The following is a 17211-nucleotide window of genomic DNA, read 5'->3' as shown; positions in this document are numbered from 1 at the left end:
AAATTTTCTTTGTAACCAGTTTTCATAGTTTTCAGACAACTTGAAAGACTTCAGTCTTGAAATTGGACTTGAGAGGCTTAAAAACTGTCTTTGTAGTCAGTCGTCACAGTTTTCATATAAATCGAAAGGCTTTTCGTATTGAATTGACCTGTAGACATGAAAAACTCCTTTTTCTAAAATTTTGGCCTACAAATTCACACATTTAACCTTAAAAATTGACTTGGACACCACAAAAAGTTACTCTGAACCAATAAAAGTAACATCAGAAGCTTAAAATTAGCATTTGAAGTAAGTTTTCATAATATGAAACCAAATTTCAGTCTTAAACATAAACTTGCTTTTCATTTTCTTAAAACTCTTGGGTATTTTTAGTGCTTTAAAGGCTGTGTTCAGCCTGAAAAATCTAGTTTCGAGACTATCTTCACAAAGTTTTTGACTTATCAGGCCTGAAAGCCGGTTTGTACACTGTACATACTCTTTAAAATGTCACTTCAAGCTACTTAGCTATTAAACTGACTTCTACACTCATCGATTCAAAAAATTGAAGCATTTCTAAGAAGTTCGAAGTATTTTTATTGCTTCAAGGCTGAAAAATCGAGTTTAAGCCTATTTATAATAGTAAACGTCAAGTTTCAGACTCTTCAGTAATAAAGCTAAAAATTTTGGAACTTAATGCTACAATATTCGTCTTAAAAACTAATTTAAAGAAATGAATTAGTCCAAAAAAATAAATTTTGACTGTTTCCTGTGTTTAATTGAATTCCAGAGTTGTTCATTATTAGTTGTACATAATTAATTCTAGCATTAAAAATCAACAAACTATTTTTAGTATGTAGTAAAAAATGAGCTTTATGAGTTTTATCTTTGTCTTGATTTCCGAAACTTTTTATTGCTGAAATCAAATTTCAAACACTGGACAATGGATTGTCTGAAAAAAACGGATTGTAAGATTATTTTTAGTAGTAAATAACAGGTTTTTAGACTATTCAGTACAAATTTGGACTCTCACAAGCCTTGAATGATCAGTTTGGCACTACTTATAGTTTAAAAAATAAATTAGTCCAAAAATCCTATTTCTTTGACTATTTTCAATGTCAAAAATTAACTTTTAAACCTCCCAGATGACCAAATTTGAATCCTCTCTTTTTTTTGAGTTTTAAAACGTAATAACCCGATTATCTCGCAAACAGAATTTTAAATCAAAATTTTACAAGACATACTTCTTTCTCCAAATTGAACAACGAAACTAAAAAAACTGTAATTTTTTGATAATATCCAGTAAGCGTATAAAATAGAGTGGGAAAATAAAGACCATTATCCTCCTGTATCAACGCTACTAAACAATTTTGACAAACGTTATTCATATCACATAACGAGTATTTATTTTATAAGTACTTGTTGCTTGAACGGTCTGATAGTTATAGCAAAAAATCCATTTTTTAAAGTGAAATTTTGAGGACTGTATCTTCCTTAGCAAGCATTTTTCAGGAAAATGACATAATGCATGTCCACTTATTTCTTGATGGGCTATCGAATGGTGAATTATTGACATTTAAAACTGGTCCATCCTGTAGACATAGTTTATTTTTTGAATTAAAAAAAAAAAAATGGAAATCTTATAAATTATAAAATCGCAAAATTTTTAATTTTTGAGTTATTACCAAAATGGTATGTCGTCGACTTGTAAATTATTTTAACGGTTACCATCTGGCTCTTAATTAGCTGACCAAGGCTAACCACTGATTTAAGGTAAAACTTTTTGGTTATTAACTAAAATGCTCACTTTTAATCGCCACAAAAATGTTACTATTCACTTAACAAAAAATAATAATATATTAACACGAATACTAGTTAGTAATTGATCAATTTAAAAATATAAAGTTTTAGTAGCCTGACTAGACCTCTTTCAACCAGAGGCAATTAACACTAATTACCGACACTTAATAGTGCTTATTTACATATTTGCTCCGCAGCTACTTACTAAAAGTTAAATATTGTTATGGTGAGTAATTTTGTTAATAAACAAATGGTTACGAATTGTTTCACCGAATTTACGCAACTTTTTTCTCTAGACAATGATTTTAAACTGGTTTACACAATTTAACAAACGTTTTACTAAAAGGTATAAGATATTTAATTGGTCTTGATTATTTTTACCAAATCGTAATGTTTTGATTTATACAACGTTTTATTAGGTGTTCCTTTTAATTTTAGTTTTTATTAAAAAATTATAGTCCGTTATAATTAGACTCATTATTGCTGCATCCAATTGCATAATATTGAACGTCAGTTCGAGTAAACTTGAACTGACCTCGGTTGATCTACTAAGTACTTCCTAAACTTTTGTCAACGAGGACGTTTTTTTTTCTAAATAACTGCTTTGTAAGATTGTTGCAAATCAGCAGTAGTTAACTACCAAACCAACGTCTTCCACTTGCAGGCCTCCTTTCTGCAATTGGTTTACTTTTTGATAAACCGAGGCTATTTACAGAGAAAGCAACTTCTCATAAAACTTCAGAAAAACGAATGGGAACCAGACGTACAGGGCAAACAACGTTATAAATTAAACCAAAAACGTTTCATTTACCCAAATCGAGTCATACAAAATATGGTTTGCTCAGGATGACTTATGGCGCCAGATTTTTTCTACACCTATTGTTTTTCAGAAAATCATACACCCTCGTTTACATTATATTTTACAACCAATCATAAATAAGCTAGTATTTATGGAGTAATACAGTTTCATAGTAATGGCTCACTCACAACATAGCTATTTCAGATGTGTTTAGTGTTCTAAAGCCATTACATCATTTCTAGAATGAGCAAGATGTGTTAATCATTTTCTTTTTACTGCTTGAGCCGGTCTAATTAAGTTTTGATAATATGGAAATACCACTTAAATGAGTGTAAACCAAACAAAACAAGGATAGTAAAACTTTAAACATGGTCATCTTCAAAAAACAGTAAGACGGTTGTTTCTACCAATCATATTTCACAGTTACCATTGTAGAAGCAGAAACGCTGAATCACAAACTACTAATTCCAATTTGGATTTAATTAAATTACAAGACTCGAGTTTTTTACATTGTTTTGACCAGAACAGAACAAAAAGTCGCATTTGGCGTAACTAAACTGCAACAATAAATCACCGCATGACTACAGCAATTTTAAGGCGTAACCCAAGTTTTTTGATGATAAATTAGCGTTTATTAAATCTTTCTGGTTCCCATTGCTGTTTGGGCGATCCAAACCAAAATACCAAAGTCTCTTTGACATTCCAAACTGATAAAACTCTGTCCCAATATTATTTAATTGCCCTTGACAAATAATGTGAATTGTTTTGTTGATTGTGCACTATTTGTCCAATAGTTTTGTAAATATAGACGTGATCAACACAGATTACTGCAACAAGCACAATTTGTTTATCTTAATACTTCAATATGCTAAAAGCTGAGGCAGCATGTTGTTGATATTATGTCCCAAAGCTTTGCTGACCCCTCCTAGACATTAAATCTTAAGCCCATTGGTTTTGTGAAGGAACAATGCTTCATCAATAGTCAAAAGATTGAGATTTTTAGGTGTTTAATCATAACAACTTGACCTGCAATTGTTTGATGTAAGTAAATGCATTTTTCTATGTGCATAGGTCATTGCGTGTGTTATAGATATATATATATAGAATTGGATTGTATTGTAAGGTCATGGTTTTGTTAAAGATGATTGGAATAAAAACTGTTTTTGTCTTGATTTGGACAAATATAGACTAACTTGAATTCTAAATACACGCACACATTGTATTCAAAACGGTTTTTTTAAAATTGTTGTTGAGGTATAAATTTCTGCCGTACGTTCTACAACCAATGACATGACGGATGTCAAAATTGACACTTTCTTTAAACAATTAGATTTCAAATATAGAAGGTGCAACAATTCTCTTTAAAATTGCTCTAACTTTTTTCTGGTAAATCAAAGTGAAACCTAAAATCCGAACATTTGTTAAGCAATTAAAGTATTCGGTGCCATACATGATTGCAATTTCTAATCTTCTTGGAGAATGAAGACTGAGCTACATATTACTTTCAAAATGGTGAACATGCATGCCAAATTTCATTTGCAACTTTTTTCGTTTAGGAACTAAAAATCAAAAAATGGTTTTAGTGGCCGCTAGAGAGCATTTTTCGACTACAGTTTGTACGACACTTTGGAGTTTATTTTTTATTGTACTTTCCACCTTTGTATATCGTACACTGTATTTATAATGAAAATAAATGCACTCTCTCGCTTACGAAGGCCTAGAAGGGCCACAAACATTTTTTTTCTTAAATTCCGACTTCGAACTCGGAATTTAGTTAAATTTCGACTTTGTACTCGGAATTGAGTTAAATTTCGATTAAATCCCGACTTCAAACTCGGAATTTACATTGTTACATTGCAAAACCTCTTCAAACCAAATTAGACAAAATTTTTCAGTTTGGCAACATTGCATTTGTTTGGAAGCAAATTAGTAAAATTTGTTAACTTTGGCAACATTCCAAACACACTTCAAAGAAATTAGTCGGACTTGTCAGTTTGGTAACATTACAAACACTCTTCGAATCAAAATTGTAGAATTTGTTAGTTTGATAACATTGCAAGGATACTTTTGAACCAAATTTTGTCAGTTAGGCATCATTGCAAACAGTCTTCGATCTAAGTTAGGAGAGTTTGTTGATTTGGCAACATTGCAAGCAAACACACTTCAAAGAAATTAGTTAAACTTGTCAGTTTGGACAGATTGGAAACACTCTTCAAACCAAAATTGTAGAATTTGTCAGTTTGATAACATTGCATATACTCTTCAAACCAAATTAGTAAAATTAGTCAGTTTGGCAACATTGCAAACACTCTTTGATCTTAATTAGTAGAGTTTGTTAATTTGTCAACAGTGCAAAAACACTCTTCGAACCAAAATAGTAGAATTTGTCAGTTTGACAACATTGCAACTAAATTCCGAGTTCGAAGTCGGAATTTAGTTAATTTCTGAGTTTGAAGTAAAAACTTAAGAAAAATAACGTCTGTGGCCCTTCTACGCCTTCGTACTCGCTTTATCAATATAGTTCATTGCATTTTGTTATTTGTTACTGTTACAAACTAAATTTAGCTTACGAAAATGTTTACGCACAACCTGTTGGCAATAATCCAGGATTTGTTAGCTCTCGCTGATGCGGAGGTGTGTTGTGGGTTGTCTACAAGTTTAAGGATAAACAGAACTATACAACATTTTAGAAAAAAAGCACCCAAATCTAAATATGCACTACATTTGTTGGTTTAAACAATTTTCGTTTCATTAGCCGTGTAAGTCTAAAAGTCGTTGTTGTTAATAAGGCGTTAAAGCGCTAATGCCTGTTTTACGAGCTTGAATAAAAATTACACAGTGCATTGATGACCCTACCGACTAAATACTTTACACTTTAGTGTGTATAAACAACGACTGATAATTGATTTGACCTAGTTTTTCATTCAATCTCAAGGTGTTTAATTTCAAACTAAATGATTATTAATATAAAGTTTTTCTTCCCTTATTCAAGATGGTCGTTTTTGGATCAAACAATATTACTCGGTCATATTATTAAATTTAGGCTCCTTCAATTTTTGAATAATTGTAACTTTTTTATTTAAACTCTTATAAATAAAAAATACTACAAAATGGGCCAAAACTGGCCTCTCTAGCTCTAGAAAAATTTGAAAGTGCTTTTTTTGTAGTTATTTAACCAAAGTTAACATTTGGATAGGAAAGTTCTTTTAGAATTGATTGAATCGATTTCTTGGTTTGACTCTTTTCCTTTTTCTCTTTCTAATTCATTTCATCACAAACAAAATCTGAAAATGCATTAAAATACGGTTAGTATCTGAGTCTTTTCAATGTGCACTAATCCTCTAAATGCTTTGACTGAGTTTAAGTACTATTTCATTCATTTAAATATGATGACAATGTCAGCATCATCCTAGTGATGAATTTATGGAGTTTTTACAATTATTGTAATAATAATCTTTCGCTCTATTTACATTTTCTCAATCTAGCATAGCATTTTCTCTATACAAAAGATAACGTCAAAGAGACTATTTAAAGGCAAATATAGTTGAGCTGAGTTTATTTTTAAAGTAGTATCTTATCAACTGAATGATAATACACAGCATTAAAAGTGCTGTTGCAAACAGTAACTAGCAACTAGTTTAAGATCTGGTGTTGGCTTACCTAATTATCACAGTGTCCATACAACATGTATATCACAAATTGCAACCGAAAAAGTAATATCACAGGAGAATTTTAGTCCGGCAGCGAAAAACTCTAAAGCCGTGTGCGTTTGATAACGTTATAGTCCTCCTCAAAGCTTAATTATTAGAAAACTGAAACCAAACCAAGGAACCGATCGTGGTTATCGGATGACACACGCAACAGTTGTTCAGAGACTGATTTCATATTTTTAGAGTGGGTTATCGGGCATGAATTTAGAACACGAGCGACGCGAGCGACTGCGCGTCATTCGACCAATCAGATCGGTTGATTTGCCTCAATCTACGTTGACGTCCAAAAAATTTTCGAAAGTCCAAGCACTCCAAGCTTTCGTTTTTTTTTGCACGGGACAACCAGAAGCCAATGGCGTCCTTTCGATATGGATAATACGGCCTCAGTATAATTATGTGAAGTTATTACCCCCAGACTGTGACGGTTCAGACATGCACACAGTAAACAATTTCTGGTTTAAACCGAACTTGTTGTTATGAATTGGTATGATTATTTAAGCGTCTATTTATATGCAGGTACATCAAGATATTTTGCGTTGTACGTTTTTTTGCGTTTTTACGTGGCATAGAGCAATGTCGTTAATGATGCAATTAAGTGACATTGTTTTGCTTGTGTAGTTGTATAATTTTTCTCTAACCTCCATGATAGCTGGTGTATCAATCTCAAAGATGATATTCATAAAACTTCATATATGGAACATATTACTTGGTATATTACATAAAACTCAGCAAACTGGCTAGTTTAAGTTTAAAAAAGCACAGTTTTTCGACTAATCACAAACTACCCAGTGTACTTAAATCTTATGTTCGTGAAATACAAACAGAAAATTGAAAATTAAAAAAAAATTAATGCCACCTACTAATGAGTAGCACTACTTACTAGTGTTTGTAAATTGTACCTTAAAATAATAACGAAATAGGGGATTTGAGCAGTTCTGAAAATATTTTCAACACTTTTACCTGTTTCTTTTTTAAAATTAATAAAAATTTTGTACGAAAAGCTTCTTAAACTAAATTTTTCACTAGAAATTGTTACTCATTTTTAATATCAACAACTGGGAATTACGATACCATAATTAATTACAACAAATTAATGTTTACTACTCATTATTACCATTAATTACTTATGTTACGTCAGATGTCCTATGTCAGAATGTTTAATCATTTTTCTAATATATTTTGAATTTGAATATAAACGTGAGAAGTCACTATTATTGCGACTAGTTTGATTAATTAATAAACACATTTAATGACTTAATTTCTTTGCTACACTTCAGCAAAAATAATTATAAATTAATAATAGAATGGTTTGATTAAGTCAATATGATCTCAATGTCAACATCATTACTATCAACTGGTTAAATAATAATTCATTTCAGAGTTAGTTAATATTAATAATGTATCATAAGTTGTAAGTAGAATTTGTACTTATGTTATTTAAATTAATTTATGACAGACCTTTTAAATACACCCTGTACAACCGCGTCGTTTTTTTACTCCAACAAGCCTAATTAACAATTACAATTAAAATCCATTGTATACGGTGGCAATAACGGTGAATACGTAATAATTACGCACATCAGGAGTTTAATAATTACTAATTTGCGCAAAAAAATGAATCTAAGCAAGTTTTAGAGCTTTATTGAAAAGGTAGTAACATCAAAAACCTGACCTTAATATGAACGTTATTAACCCAGACTGTGAACTGATAAACACGAAAAAAATGTTATCGTTTCGGTACTTCGATATCGATAATTATGTACATTCGAGTAGAAAAACTTTTTGTTAATTGCATGTTTCACAACCATTTTCCCACTAAACGTTCGATATGATGGACCCAAGTTTAATGTTTTTTTTTTCTACTCCTACAGGGATATTCCTTAACAGTTTAGAGAATGGATAAGTAGGCAATTGCCAACGGTTGAACGAATACAGACTTTCCGCAACTGTGCGATATGAAATAGACCAATCACAGCTAATCTTGAACGTAAACAAAATAATTCTTCTGATTGTCATCCTCACTGACAGTTGGCATCAAAATATTGCATTTTAGCTTATGTTTTGAGGCAATGACATCTTATTCACCCTTGTTGTACAATATACTGTTTTAATCCTGTGTTTTGACTGTTTTGAGTAGTGTTAATTCACTAAATTATTCTAGTACAAACAACTTTTGAAAAAAGTTTTAAGTGTTTGCTTTTTTTCACTAATTGAAGTAACTGTCATCCATATCAATGTTATGCTAATGAATCGCTTTATCTTTAGGTGTTTTTTAACGTCCTGGGTAGATGATTTATATCATTTTTTACGTATACACAATTATTTCAAAAATTTGCGTAAATTGCTGATTTTACAATGTTTTTGTTTTATCGGTAATATCCAGTCTGGAAATAGCAGAACAATAGCTTATACTGACACCAGTTAGCAGTAGTAATTAATGGCAAAAGAGCAAATAAAAGATGTCGACTGCCGTCATAGTTGAATGTTTACTTTGCTGTTCAATGACTTTGCCACTAATCATTATTTGCATTGTCTCGGCTTCGTAATAGAGCAGTAATTACAGATTATTATTATTTCTCTTGTGCACTGTTTTTTTTGTGGTTTGCCAGGGAATTCAAATTTTCTGATCATTATAACTACTATATCAACCAAAATTCGGTCATTCAGTCTCGTTCGACAGCTGTTGACCAACCCAACAAACATGATAGTCTTGACCACGACAACTTTTTCTTTACCTTAAATTATTTTTTTCTGTAAACAAAATGTCGAAAAAAGCTTTCAGTAATCGTACTGAATCCAAATATTTCACTTTAGTTCTAATACCAATTAAATTTTGCGTAAAATTCCCATAATAAACAACACATACACCAAGAAACTAAAAATAGCCCCAGTAAATTATAAAAGACAAGCCATATAAAGTTATAATAATACACATTGGTGCCTCATTATGCTTGCAACACAGCGTTACGTGAACGTTCAATAAAAACATTAAGACAACAATTAACATCATAAATTATCGTTGTTTAAATTTTCACTTAACGAAATATTTGGGACACCCTGTATTTGGTGAAAAGTGGTAGAGGTATTCAAGTGATTACGACATCCAATCTGGGTCAGTAACCTAGAATTTGTTTAAGATGCTGCGTTCGGAAATCAGTTACATAATCGGAGATGGAGAGAAATGGACACCCTGTATAAATTTAATCAAGCAAAGTTTCAATTCTCTTCTTTTTTTTGGTCAGAAATGACAAATTTTGCTGCCTGTACTTCTTATTTTCTTGTCATTTTTCAATTCTTTTTTAATCTGATACCATTTTAAGCGCGAAAATTGTATTCTGAAACTTTGCTGCCATTTCTTCTCGTTTTTCAATTCTTATTTTGGTATAGGCAAGGTATTGTATTGCTATTTAATGACTGTATTAAAGGGACCCTTAAAACAGTAATTAAATGGAAGACAACCAACAAACGACTTTCTTAAGTAAAGTGATTTCAATCTTCAATTATACGATAATTGCGCAATTTGGTTGAGGTTTTGGAACTCCACTTTCCGAAAGCAATTTGCAGTTTAACGACTAACTAGGACAAAAAATCAAAAATTAGGAAAGGTCACGGGTCTCCCTGAAATGAAAACTAATTTAGGCGACTAAAAACATTCACTTACTATTTTAGTAATGAATGCGTAAACAACAGCCTTGACTTGGAAAAACATTAGCTAGGAAATACTGGTTACATAACTGTATTTTGACACTGTAATAATTTTAAAAGAATCCTATTTTTTCATAAATTTCGTTAAAATCACACATTTTATTACAAAGTAATTAACGAAAATTTGGACGGATATTTGTTTGGGTTAGAACTAAATTAAACTGGTCCCCATTTGCGTCACAGATGGCCATTAAAAAACCAAAAGGAATGTTTTTTGCATAAATAACGCATAACAAAGTTTAGCCACAAGTTGAATACACTGTTTAGTTGTTTAATTTTTTTTTAGTTTTACGTCAGTGTTGATTGATCAAAAAAAAAACCACCAAAAATACAGTAATACAAGAAAATTCTGCACTTTCGAAAAAAAGAATAAGTTGTCTAGTAAAACATAACTCACCACTGCCCTTGTCGCTCTTTTTCTTTTCTACTCCAGTTTTTCGTCCTGCAACAATATAAACATGCAATAAAAACATTTGGCACTATTTAGTATGAGTTACATTAAGTTCTAATTAATTGTGTCGATTAATTTACCATACCCCTTCATTATATTTAATGCAGTTTTAAATACGACGTAATTTTCCCATGTCCTAAACGGTGACCTATTTAGGAATGCTTTTCCCAAATTGATAAAATTGTTGTAATTGACAAAAGTCTATTACAGTTAATAGTACAAGGAATGGTGAGGTAAACCGTTTGAATTTTTTTTTTAACACACTCTAACCAAAGTAAAATAAAAATTGGTCCAAACATAAGGAAGCCCAACAATATCGCTTAAACCAGCACTAACCAAAAAAGAAGCAAAACCTTTAAAGAGTGTAATCAGTTTAAATGATGTTGTTTTTTCAAGATTCAAACTAATAAACACCCTGGCCAAAGCCTGTTCGAGAATCAATTCCAGAGCAAACCTCAAAACAATTAAATCCCTCAGAATCCGGATATTGAATCAATTTATTTCAATCAAGACTAAACCAATCTAATGAACTAAATGTGCCCACATTTTCAGACTATAAAGCTTCATTATACTTGTAAATTCAGGACCGCAGTTTATCTTACTTAAAAATACTAATTAAAGCTTTTTTTAAGTCATTTTAAACAGGTGAATGAGGAATAGTCTAGCTGACAGTCAGGCAGTTTTTATGTCTGTCAGAAATTCCAGTGTAGCGGTTGTTTATAAATTTGCTCAAGTTTTCGCAGAGTCACATTCCAAACTTAAAAAGACAAAACGTGTCTAGTGCAAATGACGTAGCGCCAGCCGGTTTTACGTCCATTTCTTTAAAATTCAATAAACACACATCCAATTATTATGGAATTTGAATATCATTAAAGTTCAATTCATTAACTGTAAATAAACAAGTACAAATCGACCATTTGGAAAGCTTTAGAAGCTTGAGGCGATCAAAAATTTCCGGTTAAGGTTTAGTCTTCTCCTAATTAACAAGTTTTCAAGTTCAAGAGAACATCTCACTTCAAGTTTCAAAACTTAAGATTCTTTATCTCTAACATTTTTATTAATCCAAACGTGTATATATTTTGTACTTATACAGGGTGTCCCTGCTCTGCCACAGTTAGCTGGGGTCAAAATAAAGCGATTTAGCCATATTTGCCTTAATCCAATAGTTGATAATTACAGAGCTCTCAAATCAGTCAAAAATTGATTTTTAAATTTTAACTTTGCATCGTAGTTTTTATACCGAGATACCAAACCATTTAAAATTATGAAATTAAGTATCAGGGGGTTTCCAAGATGGGGAATTCATATGTGCCAACAATATTTACATTGATCATAGAGGGTGCCATATACGGCAACTTGTTTAATTCCTTTGTATTTTTTCTAGGTAATGGTAAATCACTTTTGAGTATAAAGGCGTATTTGCTTGTAGTCATGTAACCGTTTTCGAGAAAAATGCATTGGAACTACTAAATGTACGTTAATCTCAGTCTAAAACAGTCTCCAGAAGAAGCTCTGTAATTATCAACTTTTGCATTAAGGCAATACAGCTAACTGTAACAGACACCCTGTATTTGATAGGGACTACACTAAAATGATTGAAAAACAGAATTGGTTTGAAATGTTTCAATCACTGGTGTGTTTGGTTTCAAAGCAGAAACCGACATTTTTTTTATATTTAGGCTCTAGAAATAGAACCGTTTTATTGCAAGACTGTTGACTCCTATTTGTTTGTCCGGGAGTTTGACGTCAGCAACATGTGCAGTGGACGTGAACACATAAAAATACCAGTCAAAATTACTAGCCAAGGGTATTTTATAGTTTCGTTCATTTGGTGGATATTTGGCTCACTGGGGTGTGAAGGAAACTCAATCAAATAGTCTTTTTATGGAACTAAATGTAGGTTTTCCTTTTGGTTATTTTGTTAGGGAGAAGCCTGTGTGAGTGTACTTTTGTCCAATCGCACGTAATTGATTAAATTTGAAGTTGTACACATTAGTGCAAAAAAGTGATGACGATGACAACCTTTTAAAAGGTTTTCTTAAAAGCTGTACACTTTGAAATACATCAGTAATAATAGATGAGAGAAGCAATAAACATTAACTGACGTCTATATTTTTTCGCCCAATTGCTAGGAAATAAACTAAAACAAATAATACGTACTTAATAATTACAGCTTGTAAGTTGTAAAACACCGTTCTTTCAGTTAAACAGTTTTCGTTCCTTACCTATGGTACTGGGTTTAAGGTGAACCACAATTTAATTTAATAGTAACCAGACAGCTTTTTTATGTTTTTAGCAGCAAAGAACTAAAATTAATGTATAGTAAGTCACTGCGACTGATATCCACAATTATAATTCAAATCTAGCATTTACCATGCATTTTTTTACAGAGAATGGTTTTTCTTGATTAACAAACATATTAATAACTAAAGCCAATGACCCCAATTGAAGTAATCATCAAAATACTAAGGAGCATTATCTCTGGTATACATTTTATGGCTAAAGGTTATTACATAGCAAGAAAGACTAAGTAAGCTACAAGTTTTGCAACAAAGTTTAGTTTAGGGGAATAAAAAAATTGTAATTAGTCCAATTATTATAAGATAGAAGTGTCAAAGAAACAATTCTGGTTTGAAAGTCTTCTGTGCTGCTTATTACAAGTAACAACTCTCAGCAGAAAAACCTAAACTAAACTACAAATTTAGTTAGAACCAACTGTGATTTTTAGGAAAAACAATAGTCAAAAACTCCATAAAGAATCAAAAGTAGATTTCTTGCCTTAAATATGTTTTAATCTACATTAAATCAACAAAAAGTATTGAAGATTACAGAAAAAACATTCACCATCAGTCAAGATACAAAAACTCATCATATTTCATTAAGTTGTTTGTACAACATTACAGTCAAGTGATTTTACCAACCACATTTACTTACTGGGATTCAGTAACCAGAATAGTTTATAACAATTATGTATGTAGCAAATCTTGTTGGCTACTGCTTCCAATTGGAAATGACAAAACTTGATATTTTAAACATGCAAAAAAACTTAGTGTAAAATAGTAGTGAAACTTTGGCTTCAACTAAAATATGCATTTATACGAGATGTATACAAGCACAAGCCTATTTATAGTTGTTTTTTTTAAGTTTGATAAATTTCAGTATACAACTTACCCGAAGTAGCTTCTTCTTCTCTACCCTCAGGTTTAGGGATCTTTTTGGTACCTTTCTTCTCCGGCGATTTAACGAAACGTTTCGGCATCACTTACGTTTGTATCTACAGTTTATATAACAATTATAAATTATAAATTTTAACAAATAAACAAACAAATCCACAAAATGGATACGTAACGACGCGTGACCCTGACTGAAATTGCTGACAGCTGAATAAGATATTTGACAGTTGCCAGAGTTGACTTCAATGAACTCAAATGGTTAGTACATGGATGACGAACGTTAGCTGTTTAAATTGTTTTGCTGGTTGCAGTCTTGGTAAAACCAATAATATTAAAAATTCAACATCCTGTTTTTATTAGTCTGCAGTAATTAATTAATACGTAACAAAGGGCTTCTCCCCGTAAGTTTCAAATATAATTTCCCACTCAGTTAAAATATCATTTCTCAGTTGAGTCTGAATCAGCTCTATTGTGGTGTTGATTTTTAGATAGTAGGGCGTTGAACTATTGTAGGGTAACCAGTAGGTGTCGTTCAACAAAGCTAGTTTTGAAGGAGTAGGTTCTCTATAAAAGTAATTTTAAAATTATTGTGCTAATAATAAAAGTTTCCTCACACTCACAAATATTTGACAAAGTTAGTCCACATTGTAACCATTCTGTCCTGTATTGCAAGGTCGGAATCATTTGTAGTGTATGCATATTCTGGAGAGTAGAAGAGGAAGGGAAGCTCATCAGTGTGAGTAGAGACATTTCCAATACCTGTTACAGACCTGAATAAACTGATAGTTTTTTTAGTAATCGTTACCCAAACCTGTAACAGTCAAATTGAAATTAAAAAAGTGCCTGTTGCTGTAGTAATCAAACTCGTATAAGTAAACTGGTGCCCAAATAGAATAGAGCTTAGCAAATTCCAGACAGGACCGTACTATAATGTCGTCACTAAAGTACTGAAATTAAAATTACTAGAATTTCTAATATATTACTAAGCAACTGCACAACCTTCACAATGGCGGTATAATTAGTAAGAAATGTCCCATTGTCCCTTAAGTACATGTTTTGTATTCCACTTATAGCAGTGTCCAATATACTATCATTCAGAATGAGATTAGTCGGAATTAGATTGACGGGAGCATCATCATAAATTTCTCCAAAATACAACAAATTGCTCATAGCTGCACAGCAATAGGTACCGGTTAATACGGAGCGATACAAAATTATCACACCGACAAACTTACTAGTAAGAAGTACCAAACTTTCCTCTGTGTTGATCCCCATTAAAATTGGAACTTGGCTAAAATTGCCTGCAATCAGAGACTCATACGGGGAGACAGTCAAGAAAGCGTCGTCACTTGGCACCTCAATCACAGGCACAAAAAGGGCAATTCTGTTCTGTAACATTAACCGTAAAACACACATTACGACAAGCAATTTGCAAAATTATCTACTGTGACATTTAGTGAATTGCCAGCCGAGACTAGGGATGAAACGGATAGTTGTTGTAAGGCGCCTTTAGCTCCAAGAGTGTCATTATACAACGTGTAATTTGGTAAAAATGCCACGTACTCATTAAAAAGTGACATCGGATCTGGTTGAATTGCCCAGACGTTTAAGGCGCAACCACTGTCCAATATTCCAGCCCTGAACAAACCTTAATCATTTGGTTAGAAATTCAGTATTGGATATAAACCTACCTGCAGACTTGTCACTAATAATGTGCAGTCCTACAGAAGCAGCACCTGCGCTTTCTCCAAAAATAGTAATATTATCAGGGTCACCACCAAAATAATGAATATTCTCTTTAGTCCATTTCAAAGCCAGGTTTTGATCTTTCAGTCCGTTGTTTCCAGGAATGCGGTCATCCCCAGTCGACAAAAATCCAAATGGACCCAAACGATAGTTGAACGTGACCACAATCACATTTTGTTCCACCAAAAAGTCAGGACCATATAAGGATTTTATGGAACTTCCCCAAAAGAAGCCTCCACCATGAATCCAGAAGACTACTGGGAGGTATTCTGAACTTGAAGACTACCGGAAAAACTACTCCGGGTTCTCACAATTTAATAGACGCATAGCTCACCTGTAACGAGGGTGCAAACACATTCAAGTACAGGCAATCCTCACTTTCACTTTGATTTCTGTCAAGGGGTGAGCTGAGAGCGAGGTTGAGAGTCACGCAACTTGGTGCTTCAGTGGTAGCGTTGAGGGTGTCATTCCAAGAATCTACAGCTTGTGGGGCCTAAAATTGTTTTTGTTTCAGAATCCCACAATAGTAATGATTTACACAAACCTCAAATCTTAAATCATCCACTGGAGGTTTAGCGTATGGAATACCCAGAAATTGGTAATATGAAGTGATATTAGACTCATAATACTCTCCTCGGATAGGCCCATTGGATGTGGTTACTAAAGCATCATCTGCAAACACTTTGGAAATCACCTACAAGTAAATATTTTGTTATTAAAAAACAGCTATAACTTAATGGTGTGCTTACCATCAACACCAAAATGAATACAGTGGTTCCCAACATGATTACAATGTTACTGTCGAATATAAAAAATAAGTAGCATTAAAAAGGTTATTTTTAATTAATATTTGTTTACGTATCAAGGCTAAACTTAAGCAGGTATATTGATAAAAAAAAACAATGAAAAAATGACAATACGTTTCTCACACACTCTTTGGAATATGGACGACTTGTTTGATGAGTTCGTCGAACTTAAAAATTTTTACTGTATTCCTTTTAGTTTAGATTTTAATTTTTCAGCTACGATTTTTCCAAAATAACTCATTCACATATTATTATCTGTGTAAATAAACAAGGGATTTAACAGCAAGTCAGTTGTTGACCTGTCAAATTAAGCCGGAGTTGGCAGACTCATGCTATAAAATTTCAAAAATGTGTATGGTATCCAGAATAACAGTTTGGTAGAATCAAACAGACTATATAAAACATTATTTTTTCTTGTGTTTGAACACAATAATGTCTTTATCAACAAAGGCAAAACATTATAGAGACCTTTTCCTGCACATTCAAAAATGCTATAAGCAACCACTGGAAATGTTTGACCAGTTAATGCCAGAATCTCAAAACATCAACTCAATTAGCGTAGCAGATTTAAAAGAAAAAAAGCGGTCGATAATTGACGACAATAAACAAAAGCACGTGAGTTTTACCAATTTCAGTATACCATGTGACTGTGTATGTGTAATGTCAATAGTCATTGTAAGCTTATACGCTTACTAAGCCAATTAATCTTAATTTTCGTTTTGTATCTGTTGTATATGTATACTCAGATGGCTCGGAGATTTTTCTTTTTATTGCTATTTCGATCATATGATAAAACCAATCGTTAATTGATTGTCTTCAACTAGGTTAAGGAAGAATATGCCAAAATAAAAAGTTTATTGTTCCTATCAAGAACATGACGTAATTTGACACAATAAGTCTCCAAAACTTTCCTCTACCAACTGTTACTACTTCACTACCTTCACTATCTTTAAAGTAAAATATGAAACATTTTGATTTTTCAGACAATTATTCAATTCAAAAATGGCTTGACGTCACCATAAAACGTTTTCCTCAAAATTTTTCA

General features: G+C 32.2%; 2 protein-coding genes across 6 annotated transcripts in view; both read right to left on the bottom strand.

Annotated features, from left to right (window-relative positions):
• Window positions 1-13813, bottom strand: part of NFAT (nuclear factor of activated T cells 3) — a 31781-nt gene extending 17968 nt beyond the window's left edge. For 3 of the 5 annotated variants that reach the window (XM_081986725.1, XM_081986727.1, XM_081986726.1), the window contains exons 1-2: window positions 13613-13813; window positions 10388-10432 (exon numbers count right to left, since the gene is read on the bottom strand). In XM_081986725.1, the coding sequence (XP_081842851.1) occupies window positions 10388-10432; window positions 13613-13700 (133 nt within the window). In that variant the 5' untranslated portion in view covers window positions 13701-13813. Of the gene's footprint in view, window positions 1-6235; window positions 6465-10387; window positions 10433-13612 lie in introns of those variants that run through there. The other 2 variants (XM_081986728.1, XM_081986730.1) reach the window with 2 other exon arrangements.
• A 132-nt stretch (window positions 13814-13945) lies between these two features.
• On the bottom strand, window positions 13946-16261 carry LOC145733757 (juvenile hormone esterase-like). Its single transcript, XM_081986738.1, has 10 exons — window positions 16110-16261; window positions 15905-16054; window positions 15695-15853; window positions 15306-15642; window positions 15060-15262; window positions 14850-15003; window positions 14614-14786; window positions 14426-14561; window positions 14235-14373; window positions 13946-14178 (listed from the first exon to the last, which is right to left on the bottom strand). Exons 1-10 carry the CDS (start codon window positions 16143-16145, stop codon window positions 13989-13991), a joined length of 1677 nt encoding a protein of 558 aa, XP_081842864.1. The 5' UTR covers window positions 16146-16261; the 3' UTR covers window positions 13946-13988.
• Between the last annotated feature and the right edge of the window lie 950 nt (window positions 16262-17211).

The sequence above is a fragment of the Ips typographus genome, linkage group LG9, assembly GCF_016097725.1.
Source record: "Ips typographus isolate SLU linkage group LG9, UJ_Ityp_2.0, whole genome shotgun sequence".
Classification (NCBI taxonomy): domain Eukaryota; kingdom Metazoa; phylum Arthropoda; class Insecta; order Coleoptera; family Curculionidae; genus Ips; species Ips typographus.
This window is presented reverse-complemented; position numbering and strand designations above follow the sequence as displayed.

Excerpts from the sequence above, each read along its gene's own strand:
- LOC145733757 (XM_081986738.1), bottom strand. The coding sequence starts at position 16,145 with ATGTTGGGAACCACTGTATTCATTTTGGTGTTGATG. Across the intron at positions 15,643-15,694 it reads TGTTTGCACCCTCGTTACAG|TCTTCAAGTTCAGAATACCT; the intron begins GTGAGCTATGCG and ends TTTTTCCGGTAG. Across the intron at positions 15,263-15,305 it reads TATTAGTGACAAGTCTGCAG|GTTTGTTCAGGGCTGGAATA; the intron begins GTAGGTTTATAT and ends CAAATGATTAAG.